This window comes from Mytilus californianus, unplaced genomic scaffold (assembly GCF_021869535.1).
Source record: "Mytilus californianus isolate M0D057914Y unplaced genomic scaffold, xbMytCali1.0.p SCAF_5, whole genome shotgun sequence".
NCBI lineage: Eukaryota > Metazoa > Mollusca > Bivalvia > Mytilida > Mytilidae > Mytilus > Mytilus californianus.
In genome coordinates, this window is record NW_026262701.1 from 100,218,973 (window position 1) to 100,233,833 (window position 14,861).

At 32.2% G+C, this 14,861-nt stretch overlaps 1 protein-coding gene across 1 annotated transcript in view; it reads right to left on the reverse strand.

Moving 5' to 3' along the window:
- The window catches only part of LOC127702833 (complement C3-like), a 233,275-nt gene that overhangs the window by 203,902 nt on the left and 14,512 nt on the right, over window positions 1-14,861 (reverse strand). The window contains exons 4-8 of the mRNA XM_052207135.1: window positions 8,930-9,093; window positions 5,833-5,864; window positions 3,955-4,108; window positions 2,662-2,732; window positions 1,617-1,668 (exon numbers count right to left, since the gene is read on the reverse strand). Of these exons, the coding sequence (XP_052063095.1) occupies window positions 1,617-1,668; window positions 2,662-2,732; window positions 3,955-4,108; window positions 5,833-5,864; window positions 8,930-9,093 (473 nt within the window). The remainder of the gene's footprint in view (window positions 1-1,616; window positions 1,669-2,661; window positions 2,733-3,954; window positions 4,109-5,832; window positions 5,865-8,929; window positions 9,094-14,861) is intronic.

Sequence of the window (14,861 nt, forward strand, 5' to 3'; positions counted from 1 at the left end):
GTTAGAAATCATGACTTTACTCAAGTTAATCTTATTAAAATGGAAGACAACTCAAGCAAGCGGACATAACGAACATTACGGATATTGTTATGTAAACAACACTTATATGTAAATGACACCTGTCAATCAGTTTTGAAAGTAATACCTTGTTGAATCTTCTACAAAGATTAATCAGATCAAAAGATCAATTAATTAGCATTAATCCTGACAGCATTTTATTTAAATTCACTCTTAATTAGCTCTTCTTTTCTGTTATAGTGTATGTGTTTTTACAAGCAAACATGACACAACTTTTAATCTCTTTTAACATTAATGAACCGAAAACAAAATATTTCTGATTGATTTTATCACTTGATTTACGATACATGTAAAGCTGTTCACTTTCTTATTCATTTATGAAAATATGTATATAGGTCACAGGAAAATCGCGAATTCAAAACGGCGCGAATTAAGATTGTGTTAATAAATCGCGAAATAAAGACGGCGCGAAAATTTCCCGGTTTACAGTACCAAATACCATTGACTTATTATAAGTCGTTTCCTTTAAACAAACCTCAACACAAACATTAACTTGCAAACTATATAAAAGTTTCAAAGTCAATGAACCATGATCAGGGGTGGGGCTATATAATCTCCATGGAAACGATACTTGCAAATGCCAATAAATTTGCATACTAAATATCATTGACTTAACATTAGCAGTTCATCTTAAACTGATCTAATCACAAACTAATACATGTAAACTAAGCAAAAGTTTCAAAGTAAATAGACCACGACTGAGGGGGCAGGGCCAAATATTCTCCATGGAAATGAGATGTGCTAATGCTTATACAACTGAACACCAATCAACATTGGCCTACCACTAATGGTTCCCCTTGAACTGACCTAATCACAAACTAATTCATGTAACCTTAGCAAAATTTTCAAAGTCTATAGACCATGACTAAGGGGGCAGAGCCAAATAATCTCCATGGAAATGAGATATGCCCATGCTTATACAACTGCATACCAAATATCATTGACCTACCAATAGTGGTTCCCCATAAATTGACCTAATCACAAACTAATACATGTTAACTATGAAAAGTTTCAAAGTCAATAGACCTTGACTGAGGGGGCGGGGCCAAATAATCTCCATGGTAATGAGATGTGCCAATGCTAATACAACTGCATACCAAATATCATTGACCTACCACTAGTGGTTCACCATGAACTAGACCTAATCACAAACTAATTAATACATTGTTGACGCCGCCGTTGCCGCCGACGCCGGAAACAGCATACCTATGTCTCGCTTTTTGACTCCATCAAAGCGAGACAAAAATGTTGATCTGTTAAATGATTTCCTTTTTTTAATATGTGATATCATCCTTAGAAACAAGAATGGTGTTTTATTTGAATTTTTTTCTATACATGATATTTTTGCAACATTCCTTTTGTCAATTAAACCTAATTGTGAAAAAAAACTGCCACATATATTTCAGAGTTAAATACAAGCACATGATAAAAATGACAGTGATGGCAATAGCTACATGAAAAATTCATTCTGTGACCCAAGAAAAAAATGGTGAATAAAACTATTTTAAACTCTTAGGTGGTAGTAAAATAATTATCACCTGTGTTGTTTTTTTCTTCAGTCAATTTCTGAACTTTGTTACCATCCGGATCCTAAAAATCAAAAGTATTATTGTAAATATATAAGTAAATGATGTGTAACAATAGATAATGAGCAGAGCTGCTAATAGCCTTTGGGATGTTAACAGTTGCCTCGAAAAATTGACATGGAACTCTAATAATAACATATATAGCTTAAATACTACAGGGGTGGATCCAGCCATTTTTAAAAGGATGGGTTCCAATCATATGTCCCCATTCAAAAGTATTGATCGTCAAAAAAAGAGGGGGGGGGGGGGTTCAACCCCAGGAACCCCCCTCCCCTGGATCAGCCACTGTACAACAACCTGATCTTGTTATCCAGGATATCAAGTGAGCAAAGGCAATGAAATGCATGACACAACTCATCTATATAATGCTTCTGCCAAATCTAACATCACCATGACATAACAGTTCATGAATGATTTTATTACAGTAATGTGTATCATAAGCAAGAATGTACTGTCAGGAAAAAACAAGGCTATCCCCAACTCTGAAGTACTATTATTAATTATACAGTCTTGCTTATGTTGCATACTATTTAATTACAGAAATGTGATAACATGAGCAAGAATGAACTGATAGGAATACTCCAGTATAACTCAACTCTGAAGCTCTTTACTTACTTTTCTGAAGTCTTTCAAATGGCCTTATTTGAGCTTTGTTAACAGGTGTAAGAGTGATGGGAACTCAATATTCACTCTTGGCATCATAGGGAAATCGGATGCTTGTTTTATTAAATTTTTCTGGATTCTTTGATTGATAGTGTTTGATTTTGTCTGTTTTTATGGACTTCCCTTTTTTATTTTGACTTGGTGTTCGGTATTTTTTTGTTGTACTTTTTTGACATACTGCACATAAGCACCTTAGATTATTTTAAGGAAGAGCTTTATCTTTATATTTTTTTTATATCTAACATGTACGAAACAGATATTTAGATACACTTACCCTCCCTCTCATTACTCAAAAAGCCCAATTTTAATCATATATAGAAAATAAAGTACTTACAACAATTGTGATGTTCATCTTTTTATTTACTGGCATTAAGTCTGCATTGAGGAGAACAATTCTCATTTTCACTGAAGAAAAAAAAATGACAGGTGTTAAGTCATAATTATGCTTTTCTTCACTTGTCAAAGTTGGTGGTTTATCATTTCATTTGAGTGACCATTTTCTCACCAGTATTTTCCTTTATGTTTGTTTTTTTTTCATATTTTTTTCATGTATTTGTCTTTTAAAAGTTAACTGCTGTCTGAGTTATTTTTGAATTACTTTCATATTTTGTTGTACTTATTCATCACATAAAAGTAAAGATTGCTGGTGGCACATGATAATTTTTGGGCATTTTTCATCTTTCAGCTACTACAACTTAACCCATGAATTAACTGTTGTAGTTCCAGGTACAAACCTCAAAATGTAAAGTCTGATTTGTCAAATTCTTATCTAGTTTTCAAAACTTTTTAACTTGAACTGAAACAATGTATAATGCACAGAAAAAATAAGACACAATATTTTGTTATCAAATTATAATTTGGAAGTTGAGATGTTGTCCAATAAAATTTTATGTCAATCTGGACAGTGCTTTAAGGAAAGAAAATGTTTTTGAAAGTTCATAAAATGTATGAAAGACATCTAGCAATAATTAAAGAACCTCTGTGAGCATGCTCACATACCCCAAGCCCCCACATTGTCACTGGGCAAACAAAATCTCACCAGATTTCTAAGTTCAAAGACTCATAACTCCTACGAAAGTCAACTGATAAAAATCTCTTGTGGATATGCACGTCTACATATTATGTCCTTATTATCTACAAAATTTCATAAGATTCTGTTGTGTGGTTTCAGAGGAGTTGCGATGACAAACTGTAACAGCAGTATATTTAGGCCAAAATTCTATGTTCAAAGGGGAAAAACTCACAAAAAAAAAATTGAATCATAATTTCCTGTCGATATGCACATCTACAAAGTATGTTTATATTAACTACAAAGTTTCATGAAATTCTGCTGTGCAGTTTAAGGTTTGTGATGACAAGAACAGGATTGACGGAGGGAATGACGGAAGGACGGGTCAAAAACATAATACCCTACGGAACTTTGTTCAAAGGGGTATAATAATACTTTATACTGGCCATTTGATTCGAGTGAGCTATTTTCGTGGATATTTGATTTCTTGGTCTGTATACAAGCCTATTGGAAAATTTCACTTATGTGAACATTTAAATTCGTGGTTAACCTACACCCATGAAATCAACGAAAACTGGTATCCAATCAATATTAATGAATCTACAGTAAATGCTTTACCGGTTTGTGATTTTTTATAAATGGCCTTATCTGTTTGAATCAGGATTAAACCACCATCATCAACAAGGTTAATTTCAATGCTGTCCTTCAAAGATTTCCCTCCTATTGTCATCTCAAACTTCAATCTATAACTCCCAGGGTCCAAATCACCAGCCTAAAACATAATATATTAAAAAAATGCAGCTTATATGTCATTTTTAAGCTTTTAGAATGATTTTTTGTTGTTTTGTCTGTTGTAGCATATAATGTATAGTATGCTATATTATCCTGAAGATGCATCCTTACTTCAATGCTATGACTGTAGCTCATAAAGTATCTGGATCTGTTCACAAACATAAACTTTACATGAGTAATGAAGCTTTAAAACTGTATCAAAGCAACTCAACCATAAAACTGTTATAGCAAATGATCAGTGTCTCCAAAATAAACCTGCACACCAACTTGAATGCTAGTGTCAGACAACTGGCTGTGGATTCTAAAGCAGTTGTTACTCAAATAGTCTCCTTTATCATATATAACTCTTTCATTCAGACCCCAATTTTTCAATAATATTCTATAAATAAACAGATTTAAATGTACTATCATAATAAAAGGACATCCTATTTTTAAATGACTTGTTTTTATGGTATTTTAAGTATTCACTAAGTTTTTTATGACCTTGACCTTTATTAAGAGGTGAATGAAATACAGTTCATTTAAATGGAAAAAAATTAAATATCAAGTCCACAGTACATACAAGGGTGAATATTTAATTGTGAAAATCTAATGCATATGAAACGTAAAAAGTTTGAAAGTTTGCCAGAGTATCAATTGTTTTGTCATTCACTATATATATAGCTACATACTTATATTTTACTTTTCCCATTGTCCAAATATAAGTATTTTTTAACTTAGATTGTGTAAAATTGTCATATTTAAGAATTTCTATATTTCCATATTTCTGAAAGGCATATAAAATGATATTTTTTCTATAAACGGAGGTTAAAATTTGTGGATCTTTGTTGTAGATCTATTACTGTTTGCTGATATTGTCTGGCAAATATAACATGCGTATTTAGGACAAAATCATTATTACATTAAATGTTGACACAGGGATATGTCTTGCCTGTCTTCAGAAAATTCAGAAGAAAACAATCTGATAGACAGCAACATTGCTAATTAATTCAAAGTCACTGTACCATGATCTACGGGGGCAGGGGTTTAAAATAGTTGTCAAACTGATATGTACTGATAGTAAAGCAACTTTATAGAAAATATCATTGATCTATCACAAGTAGTTCCTATCAAACTGAATTCAGCAGAAAACTTAACAATTGTTGATGCCGCCGCCAGCAAAGCAACACCTATGTCTTGCCAGGCTAGACAAAAACAATAAATCAATCAAGTATATTCTGCTAAGTGGGTGAACTACAACAAATGGCAGGAAATTCAGACCAATACTGCAAAAAGACAAAATGTTGGTAAAGCCAAATTTCAATTTTCAATAGATCACTAACACACCTTTCAGAAAGCAATAATAAAAGTTCTTTTATATGTAAAGCACAAGGCTTTCTACCAATATTGGGCACCTGTAGACAAATAAAATGTATCATAGAAAAATGAGAAGATGTGGTATTATTGCCAATGAGAGTACTATCCAACAGAGTTGAAATGAGGCGGTATGTAGTAAGCAATTATAGGCCACTGTACAGTCTTCAACAATGAGAAAAACTCATATGTCCAGTAATTTATCTAATGCATCTAAGCCAATTTCTCATATAATACTACAGTGAACCAGTAAATTCTAGAAAAGACTTGTTAGTTTTGAGTGAACTCTTGTCCATAGATAAATAGGAGTTGGAAAAAATATATCCATCCTTGTAGAATAAATAATCTTACCATAACAGTTATAGGCACATCTTTTTTATTCTCTGAAATACAATAAATATCATATATATATATATCTTAAAAAAAAATCAAAATAAATAATTGTCTAAATTCATGTTTAACGTTTTATAAAGTGTCTATATATAGACATGGAGATGTGGTATGATTGCCAATGAGACTACTATCCATTAAGACCAAAGGACAACGATGTTTGAAATTATGTTTGAATCAATTTGCTGCCTATCATGTTTCATTAATTTTTAACGATTTGTTTATTCTTCTTTTCAGGTTTTTTCACTTAAAATATCAATGTAACCATTAGGGAATATACTCATTATGCATCCTCTATAATAATCTACAAAAATTCTACATGTAAGTACGATATCATCAAGCAGCTATTTTAAATATCAATAATCAATTTATTATGTCTAAATTAGTCATGAACTTGTTATGGTGAAATTGCATTTTTAGATAGAAAAATCAGTGTTGAAAAGAAAGGAGGAGATAGGATAAGAGCCAAAATTTGGTCCCTTAAATTGCAAAATATGAAAAAAATTAATCCTTACAAAATTATCCTAATTTAACCATAAATGTGTAGGGTGATATAAACTCTTCAAATATTGCCAGATTTAAGCAAGCAAGAGTGCCCATGCTGAAATGACTGTCGCCTGGTGAGACAAAAAAAGAGAATATTTCAGGCACATTATGGCAAATAAACACAGAAGCCAAGCCTCTCTAATAATGTATGGGTGAGTCTAACAGGCAAATGTTTTGTGTAATACATCCACTTCACTATATTCACTATCCCCTCACAGCTGTGAAACGTATGAAATCAAGATATCTTATATGAAAATATCTCAATGTTATGTCTTAGAGAATATATATACAATATTTAATTCTGCAAATTGAAGTTTTGAAGTGTAAATTAATGATAGAGACTCCGGAAAAGTTTGTTCATTTATTTGAACTATACTGTAGACATTGTAAATCCTATTTGTGGGTGCAGCCCTTTTTTTCTAATGATAATTTGAATGTAGATTATCTACAGATCAGTTGTGTATTTATTCCTTGTATTTAGACATACAATTACTTTATGTTCAGCAAGGAAAGTGGTTGATGATCCGTAGAAGTATTCCAGATTTGTATCATTTGATCAATAATTGATAAAACAGAAGGTCATTACCAAGCCTCCTCATGGGGTTTTTGATTATGTGATTACTTGACCGTTTTTATAGTGATTATTTGATTACCAGACCAAATATTTCATGATTTTTTGATTATTTGATAATCTAGGACTGTATTTTTGATTATTTGATTATCTTGTTTACAAAAATAATTAATGATTATGTGATTATATTGGCAAAAAAATTGTGATTATGTGAATACTTGGACACCCCAATGAGGGGACTCATTACCACTGTCAATAATATGAAACCAAACCTATCATATTTAAACAAATAGAAAATAATTATTTTCTTTTTTAGGTACTTTATTGAATATTCTGAAAGAGTCTTATAATGGAAAACTATCAATTACTGTAAATTCAGAAATTATTGCGAGGTTTTTATTAATGCAAACAACGTGACCACTTGAGTATCGCAATAATAAAAACTCGCATTCTGATATCAAATACATATATCTGTATGTAGCTATTCCAAAATTCGCAATAGTTATTCTCAAATTTTTGATAATTTTTCAAAAATCGCAATAAATGCACGCAATAATTTCTGAATTTACAGTATTATCACTAGACTAATAGCTCATTACATACAGGCAAAAAACAAGTCTTGACAAGAACAATTTTCATTAAACAGTCCAAGGATTGTAATTTCATCAAAAGTATGCCATGGGAAACAAAGCAATTGAGATTCAACTCACTAATATGCACTTATAAACTAAATATCAGCTAAATGCATAAGGAAAAAAAAAGGTTCAAATAACTGTTCGATTTTATATTGACTGGACAAACATTGGAAATGCTTTAACACTATAATAGGCCAATATAGGACAAGAAAACTTGCTCTGAATTTTACATACCACCAACCCAAAACTATGTAAGTTAAGTTTTAATCAGCTATCAGCCTTTTGATACAGTCCCTTTACTAAGCATATTATTTTAACAATTCACAAAAATAAATATTATCAATTCTCTTATGGTTGTGACCGTTTATCTATTTCTTGCATGAAAAGATATTTCTCGTATCACACTGCACAGAGTGTACAAAAAAGTGATACGAAAAATTTGATTGGCTTATCCAGCTTCATGGGCTGTTATTATGACATTTCCATTGGCTATTCGTTAGGTCACTGATGACTTTCAAAGGTTAAGACGATGTACATTTCGTCCATGGCAAGGGACATAAGTGATTTCTTTAATAATATACAAAACACTCATACTTTTCACCTGAAAATTTTCTTTTTGTCAAATTTCAATACATTCTGAAGCATACAAAAAGTTTTAAAATGTCTCATGTTAAAATTTGACACAGGAACAGGACATATGACATCATACTGGTATGTGCAAAAGATTAGATCAAAGATTCGCGGAATTAAACATAATGAGGGGTTGACCATAAGAGAAATAGGTTTAACAACACTTGAGAATTGGATATCGCTTGATATCAACTCTCGTTATTTAATCGAACAGTAACAATAACTAGTGGAAGGCTCGTTTATTATTATATTGAAGAGTTGATATCAAGCGATATCTAATTCTCAATCGTTACGAAACCTATAATTACAATCTGTTCTTTATCCTTAAAAAGAAGTTTTATTTCATTTCTCATAATTGTCATAAAAAAACAACATACCATATTATATAGCTTAATAAAAAATTTAAGAATACAAGCATTTTCATATCTTTTACAAATTAATTAGCTTCAGCAGAATCAAGTCTGGGAGTCAACTCCATACTGTGTAATCTGACCACAGTGTATAACTCCTACTACTATAAATATCATAAATATCCCATTTCCATAACATGCCATACATTGTTGAAGGATAAAATATTACATTTCATCATGTTTATGAAAAAAAAATCTATCCTTATAAACATAACTAATTATATATAGGTGTAGATCAAATATCTCTTATTAAACACGTGTTTTACCTGTTGAGGCAATACTAAACATTTCTGTCTTTTTCTTTGTAGAATCACTGGTAGCTATTTCAATTTTTCCTGACAATGTATCAGATCTTGGCTCCGTCATAATAACACTAACAATATATGGGGTACCAATCCTGGCTTCCTTTGGAGCAGTCACAACAAACGTTCTAAAATAATATATTATATATATAAATTTTTTTAAGTACAAAACACAAAATTACAGCAGTCATATATGGTATATTTGCATAGGATTTATGATCAGTCTAAAACTTCCTGAATGTGCATGTTCTTTACTGAATTTTATGGGATACTCAGAGCCAAAAGTTTGGAGAGCAACCAATGTATAACAACATAGGTAATGATAGCTATTACCCACAGTTTTTGGTGGGAATTGTGTTGCTCAGACTTAAGTTGTTGTGTTTGTGAACTGTTGTTTTTCTTTTCATCATATTTTGTTTTTTTGCCATGACAGTAATGTTTTCAATTAATGAGTTTGAATATTCCTTTGGTATCTTTGGCCTCTCTATTACTATATAATATTCCTTTGGTATCTTTCACCTCTCTATTACTATATAATATTCCTTTGGTATCTTTGGCCTCTCTATTACTATATAATATTCCTTTGGTATCTTTCGCCTCTCTATTACTATATAATCTAAAGGTGCCTTAGAAGAAGGACCATCCTTCTTCTAATAATGATATGTCTGAAGTGTGTTTCCAAGATTAAATGACAGTCTTTACAATATTCAGTAATAAACTCATATTTAAGTATTCTTTTCTGCACATTTGGTTTTGGATGGGGTTCATGTTGTTCTCTCTTTGGTTTTCTATGTTGTGTTTTATATACTATTGTTTGTCTTTTGGTTGTTTTTTTTATTTTGTGCCATGACTTGTCAGTTTGTCATGGACCTATGAGTTTTAATATCTCTTTAATATCTTCCACCTATCTTTCATTTTGACCTCAATAATACAAATCTTAATGAAAAATCAATGTTATATTTTTCAAGATGTCAAGATATTTTTACACTGTTTTCTTTAGGAGAAACCAACATCATCTTTATACTGCATTTAATAACTGGTTGTTAATATCATCAAGACTGCCTGCAGAAGGACATGTATAATATTTTGCTTGTTTATCTCAAATATGTTGCCTAAATCTATTCATGACCAACAAAAGCAAAATTAATGTCTACAATACAACCAAGGAACCGATATTTTTCTTGAATTTTCAGTAGCAACAGTTTGTATGTTGCCAAGGTTTCCCAATGGTGCTATTAACTCCATATTTTCTTCTTTTTTTTTTAAAGTAAAATAAAACAAAATTCATTTTATATCTGTCTGATCGAAAAACAAATTTAGTTTCCCCCATTCCTTTACAAAGATCTGACAATGTAAGTTCTACTTTCTGTTCATCAACCAATGAAATTTCTCCCTTAAAATTTTGAAGGTATATATAAATATGATAAAACCTGAGGATCCTGAAAAGATCATGACAACAGGGAGTAAAACAGAGTGAAGTCAGATCCTTGTCAGCAAAATGTGGACACAGGATAAAACCCGAGGACCCTAAAAAGATTATCACAACAGAGAGTAAACCTGAGAGGTGTCAGATCCTTGTAAGCAAAGTGTGGACTAAGGATAAAACCTGAGGATCCTGAAAAGTTCATCACAACAGAGAGTAAATTAACAAAGCATTGTCAGATCTTTGTAAGCAAAGCGTAGACTAAGGATAAAACCTGAGAATCCTGAAAAGATCATCACAACAGAGAGTAAAACAGAGTGAAGTCAGATCCTTCTCATCAAAGTGTGGACAAAGAATAAAACCTGAGGATCCTAAAAAGTTCATCACAACAGAGAGTAAACCAGAGAGGTGTCAGATCCTTGTAGGCAAAGTGTGGACACAGAATAAAACCTGAGGATCCTTAAAAGTTCATCACAACAGAGAGTAAAACAGAGTGAAGTCAGATCCTTGTAAGCAAAGTGTGGACACAAGATAAAACCTAAGGATCCTGAAAAGATCATCACAACAGAGAGTAAAACAGAGTGAAGTCAGATCCTTGTAAGTAAAGTGTGGACACAGGATAAAACCTAAGGATCCTAAAAAGTTCATCACAACAGAGAGTAAACCAGAGAGGTGTCAGATCCTTGTAAGCAAAGTGTGGACACAGGATAAAACCTAAGGATGCTGAAAAGGTCATCACAACAGAGAGTAAACCAGAGAGATGTCAGATCCTTGTAAGCAAAGTGTTGACACAGAATAAAGCCTAAGGATCCTTAAAAGTTCATCACAACAGAGAGTAAAACAAAGCATTGTCAGATCCTTATCAGCAAAGAATGGACACAGAATATAAAAATAAGGAGATGTGGTATGACTGCCAATGAAAAATGTGACAGTATCAGTTTTGCAATAATAATAAACTGTTAACACAGATATATGTCTCGCCTATTTGTTATTTTGATAATGCAAATGTTGAAATTAAAATAGCAATACTTTAACATGTAAGTTATGCAAATATTCTAAGTCAATGAACCATGACTGAAGGTACAGGGCTAAAGAATCTCTATGGAAATGAGATGTGCCAATGCTAATACAACTGCAAACCAAATACCATTGACTTTTCATAAGTTCCCTTTAAACAGACCTAAACACAAACATTAACTTGTAAACTATGTAAAAGTTTCAAAGTCAATGAACCATAATTAGGGGGTGGGGTTATATAATCTCCATGGAAATGAAACTTGCAAATGCCAATACATTTGAATACCGAATATCATTGACTTAACATTAGTGGTTCATCTCAAACTGACCTAATCACAAACTAATACATGTAAACTAAGCAAAAGTTTCAAAGTCAATAGACAATGACTGAGGGGTAAGGACCAAATAATCTCCATGGAAATGAGATGTGCTAATGCTTATACAACTGCATATCAATTATCATTGACCTACCACTAGTGGTTCCCATTAAACTGACCTAATCACAAACTAATACATGAAAACTAAGCAAAAGTTTCAAAGTCAATAGACCATGAATGAGGGGGCAGGGCCAAATAATCTCCATGGAAATGAGATATGCCAATGCTTATACAACTGCATACCAAATATCATTGACCTACCACTAGTGGTTCCCCATAAACTGACCTAATCACAAACTAATACATGTAAACTAAGCAAAAGTTTCAAAGTCAATAGACCATGACTGAGGGGTAAGGACCAAATAATCTCCATGGAAATGAGATGTGCTAATGCTTATACAACTGCATATCAATTATCATTGACCTACCACAAGTGGTTCCCATTAAACTGACCTAATCACAAACTAATACATGAAAACTAAGCAAAAGTTTCAAAGTCAATAGACCTTGACTGAGGAGGCAGGGCCAAATAATCTCCATGGTAATGAGATGTGCCATTGCTAATACAACTGCATACCAAATATCATTGACCTACCACTAGTGGTTCACCATGAACTAGACCTAATCACAAACTAATACATTGTTGACGCCGCCCCCACTGACGTCGGAAATAGCATATCTATGTCTCGCTTTTTAACTCCGTCAAGGCGAGACAAAAACTCAAATTTTTCTACTTTCAGGAGTGATCTTCAATCACAAAATGTTTACAATCATATCAATTAGATATCCATTTTTACTAGTAATCAGTGATTTGCAATAATAAATGCACACATTGATTTATGATTTTACAGTATCTTGGAAACTATAATAGATAGACAGAAACATTAACAAGAAATAGTTGTAACAGGATGCTGTTACGAAGTCTCCCAAACAAAGTTCCCATAATTACAGTCATTCTCATAGTCGCTGGACATTGGGCAAAATCCAGTAAAAATTGGTTTGGTCCAGTAAAGTGATATGCATTAATGACCCCTTGGGACTGACCCTATATATCATTCAAATCTTCGTGACATGATGAGCAGGAATATATATGGTTTAGGGGTGGGGATCTTGACCATTTACAAGATATTAGAACTTTCTCAAATGGTAGGGGGTGGGGGTGACCCCTGGGGACTAGCCCTATATTTCATTTGATGTTCTTTATCATGACAAACCAGAATATGTATGGTTTAGGGGTGGGGATCTTAACCACTTACAAGATATTAGAACTAACTCAAATGGCAGGGGGTGGGGTGACCCCTGGGGACTAACCCTTTATTTCATTTGATGTGCTTTATCATGTAGAACATTTTCAATGATAAAGATTGTGTCTATCACTAACTATTTTCAAGGTATAATCATTTGAAAATTAAAAAAAATAAAATCCCATAGGGTTCTATAGTAAACCCCTCCCTTCTGTTGGACCCTCAAAGTACCCCCTTTTTAGACCCCAGTGCACAAACAAAACCCTGATTGCACAACTAGACATGTTAGTTTAACATATTGTGGAACCTTAAGTAAATCTGACTAGCGGTTTTGGAGATCGGGTGCAGACAAGTTCATTTAAAAAAGCGGCGGAAGAGGAAGAGATAGAAGAAAAAGTAGAAGAACTGAGCAAAAACAATAAGTCTCCAAACTTTGTTTGGGAGACTTATTAAGCAAAAATAATCAGCATTACAAGTTCTTCAAATCAGTCACATGACCGCAATGGCACAATCCTCAATTGACTCTCTACTGGAGTTATATGCCCTTGAATGACAATTTTCACTCAATTTCTTGTTTTAGCTATTATCTTGAAAATTATTACAGGCACTCCTAAACTGTAGAGTGCAAAAAGGATTGGCATGACAAGATCTATCTGAATTCAATATGACAGAAGGACTCTGAATAGGAGTAATTGCCCTTTATTTTGACCAAATTTAAGAGCTTTTATTCAACTAACATCTTGAATAAAAATTGGAAACGAAAAAAATTTGTAAAGGGTCCCATGGAACCCTCACAGTGTTCTCGCCTATAAAAGTATTCCCATTTAACAGTAACATACAAAAAAATATAAAAAAAAAATTTTTTTAAAAATGTTGTTGTAATTACTTTTATAACTTTATTTGGGAGTAAATTAAAGTGTTATGTAATTTTAAATGAGAGAATGCCCATTAAAGTAGATAGTGATACTAATTTCCGATCATAGAAACAAGTACAATACAAACAGGGTGGTTCTGTTAAAAATCACTCTTGCTTGAGTTGGAGTGAATCATTGTGAAATGGTGATTATGGTAACTTCAAAATAGAAAGGGTTTAAAAAACCACGATGGTTTGCAGCCCTAAAAATAAATATCTTACATCAATATTCAAAACTATCATTTGATTTTATCAAGTCAATTTCAAGTTAAATTTGGTGACAAATTGAAGTCACGTCTTCTTTATTATTGTTATGCACTGGTAATTTTGTAAACAAGTAAACCTCTTTTTAAGTGCATAATTCTGTATTGACAATTACATCCACTTAATTCACACCCAAGATGGTACTTTGTGGTACTGAACAGAAATTAAAAAATTATTTCATGAATGCAACATTAATGAGTAATGCATCATTAATATTATATAATATAAAGAGACCGGTTTTCCAATACTATACTAAAATAAACCAAAACGTATAATTTAAAGATAAGAAAATAGGTCAACACATTGGTCAATACAAAAGCAATTTAACATTTTGTAGATATTTTGATAATGAGCTGTACATGTGAAGTATTTTTAGGCAAGATTTTTTCCAAACACTGTATTCCTGTACATGTCTGAGCTGTTTATATAGATATAACAGTTTTAAATAATCTATATTTACAACAAATTTAGTTATTCCTTGGGAAATATCATTGTGATATGTTGGCTTGCAGAAAGAAAACACATTTGAAAGGGGTTAATTAACTGGTCCCTTACTTTTGAAAAAAACAACTAGCTAGGTATGAATAAAAGGAGATGTTACGTATATGTCAATGGGACAGCAATCCAAAAATACAAAAAAAAACATAATTTAATTACT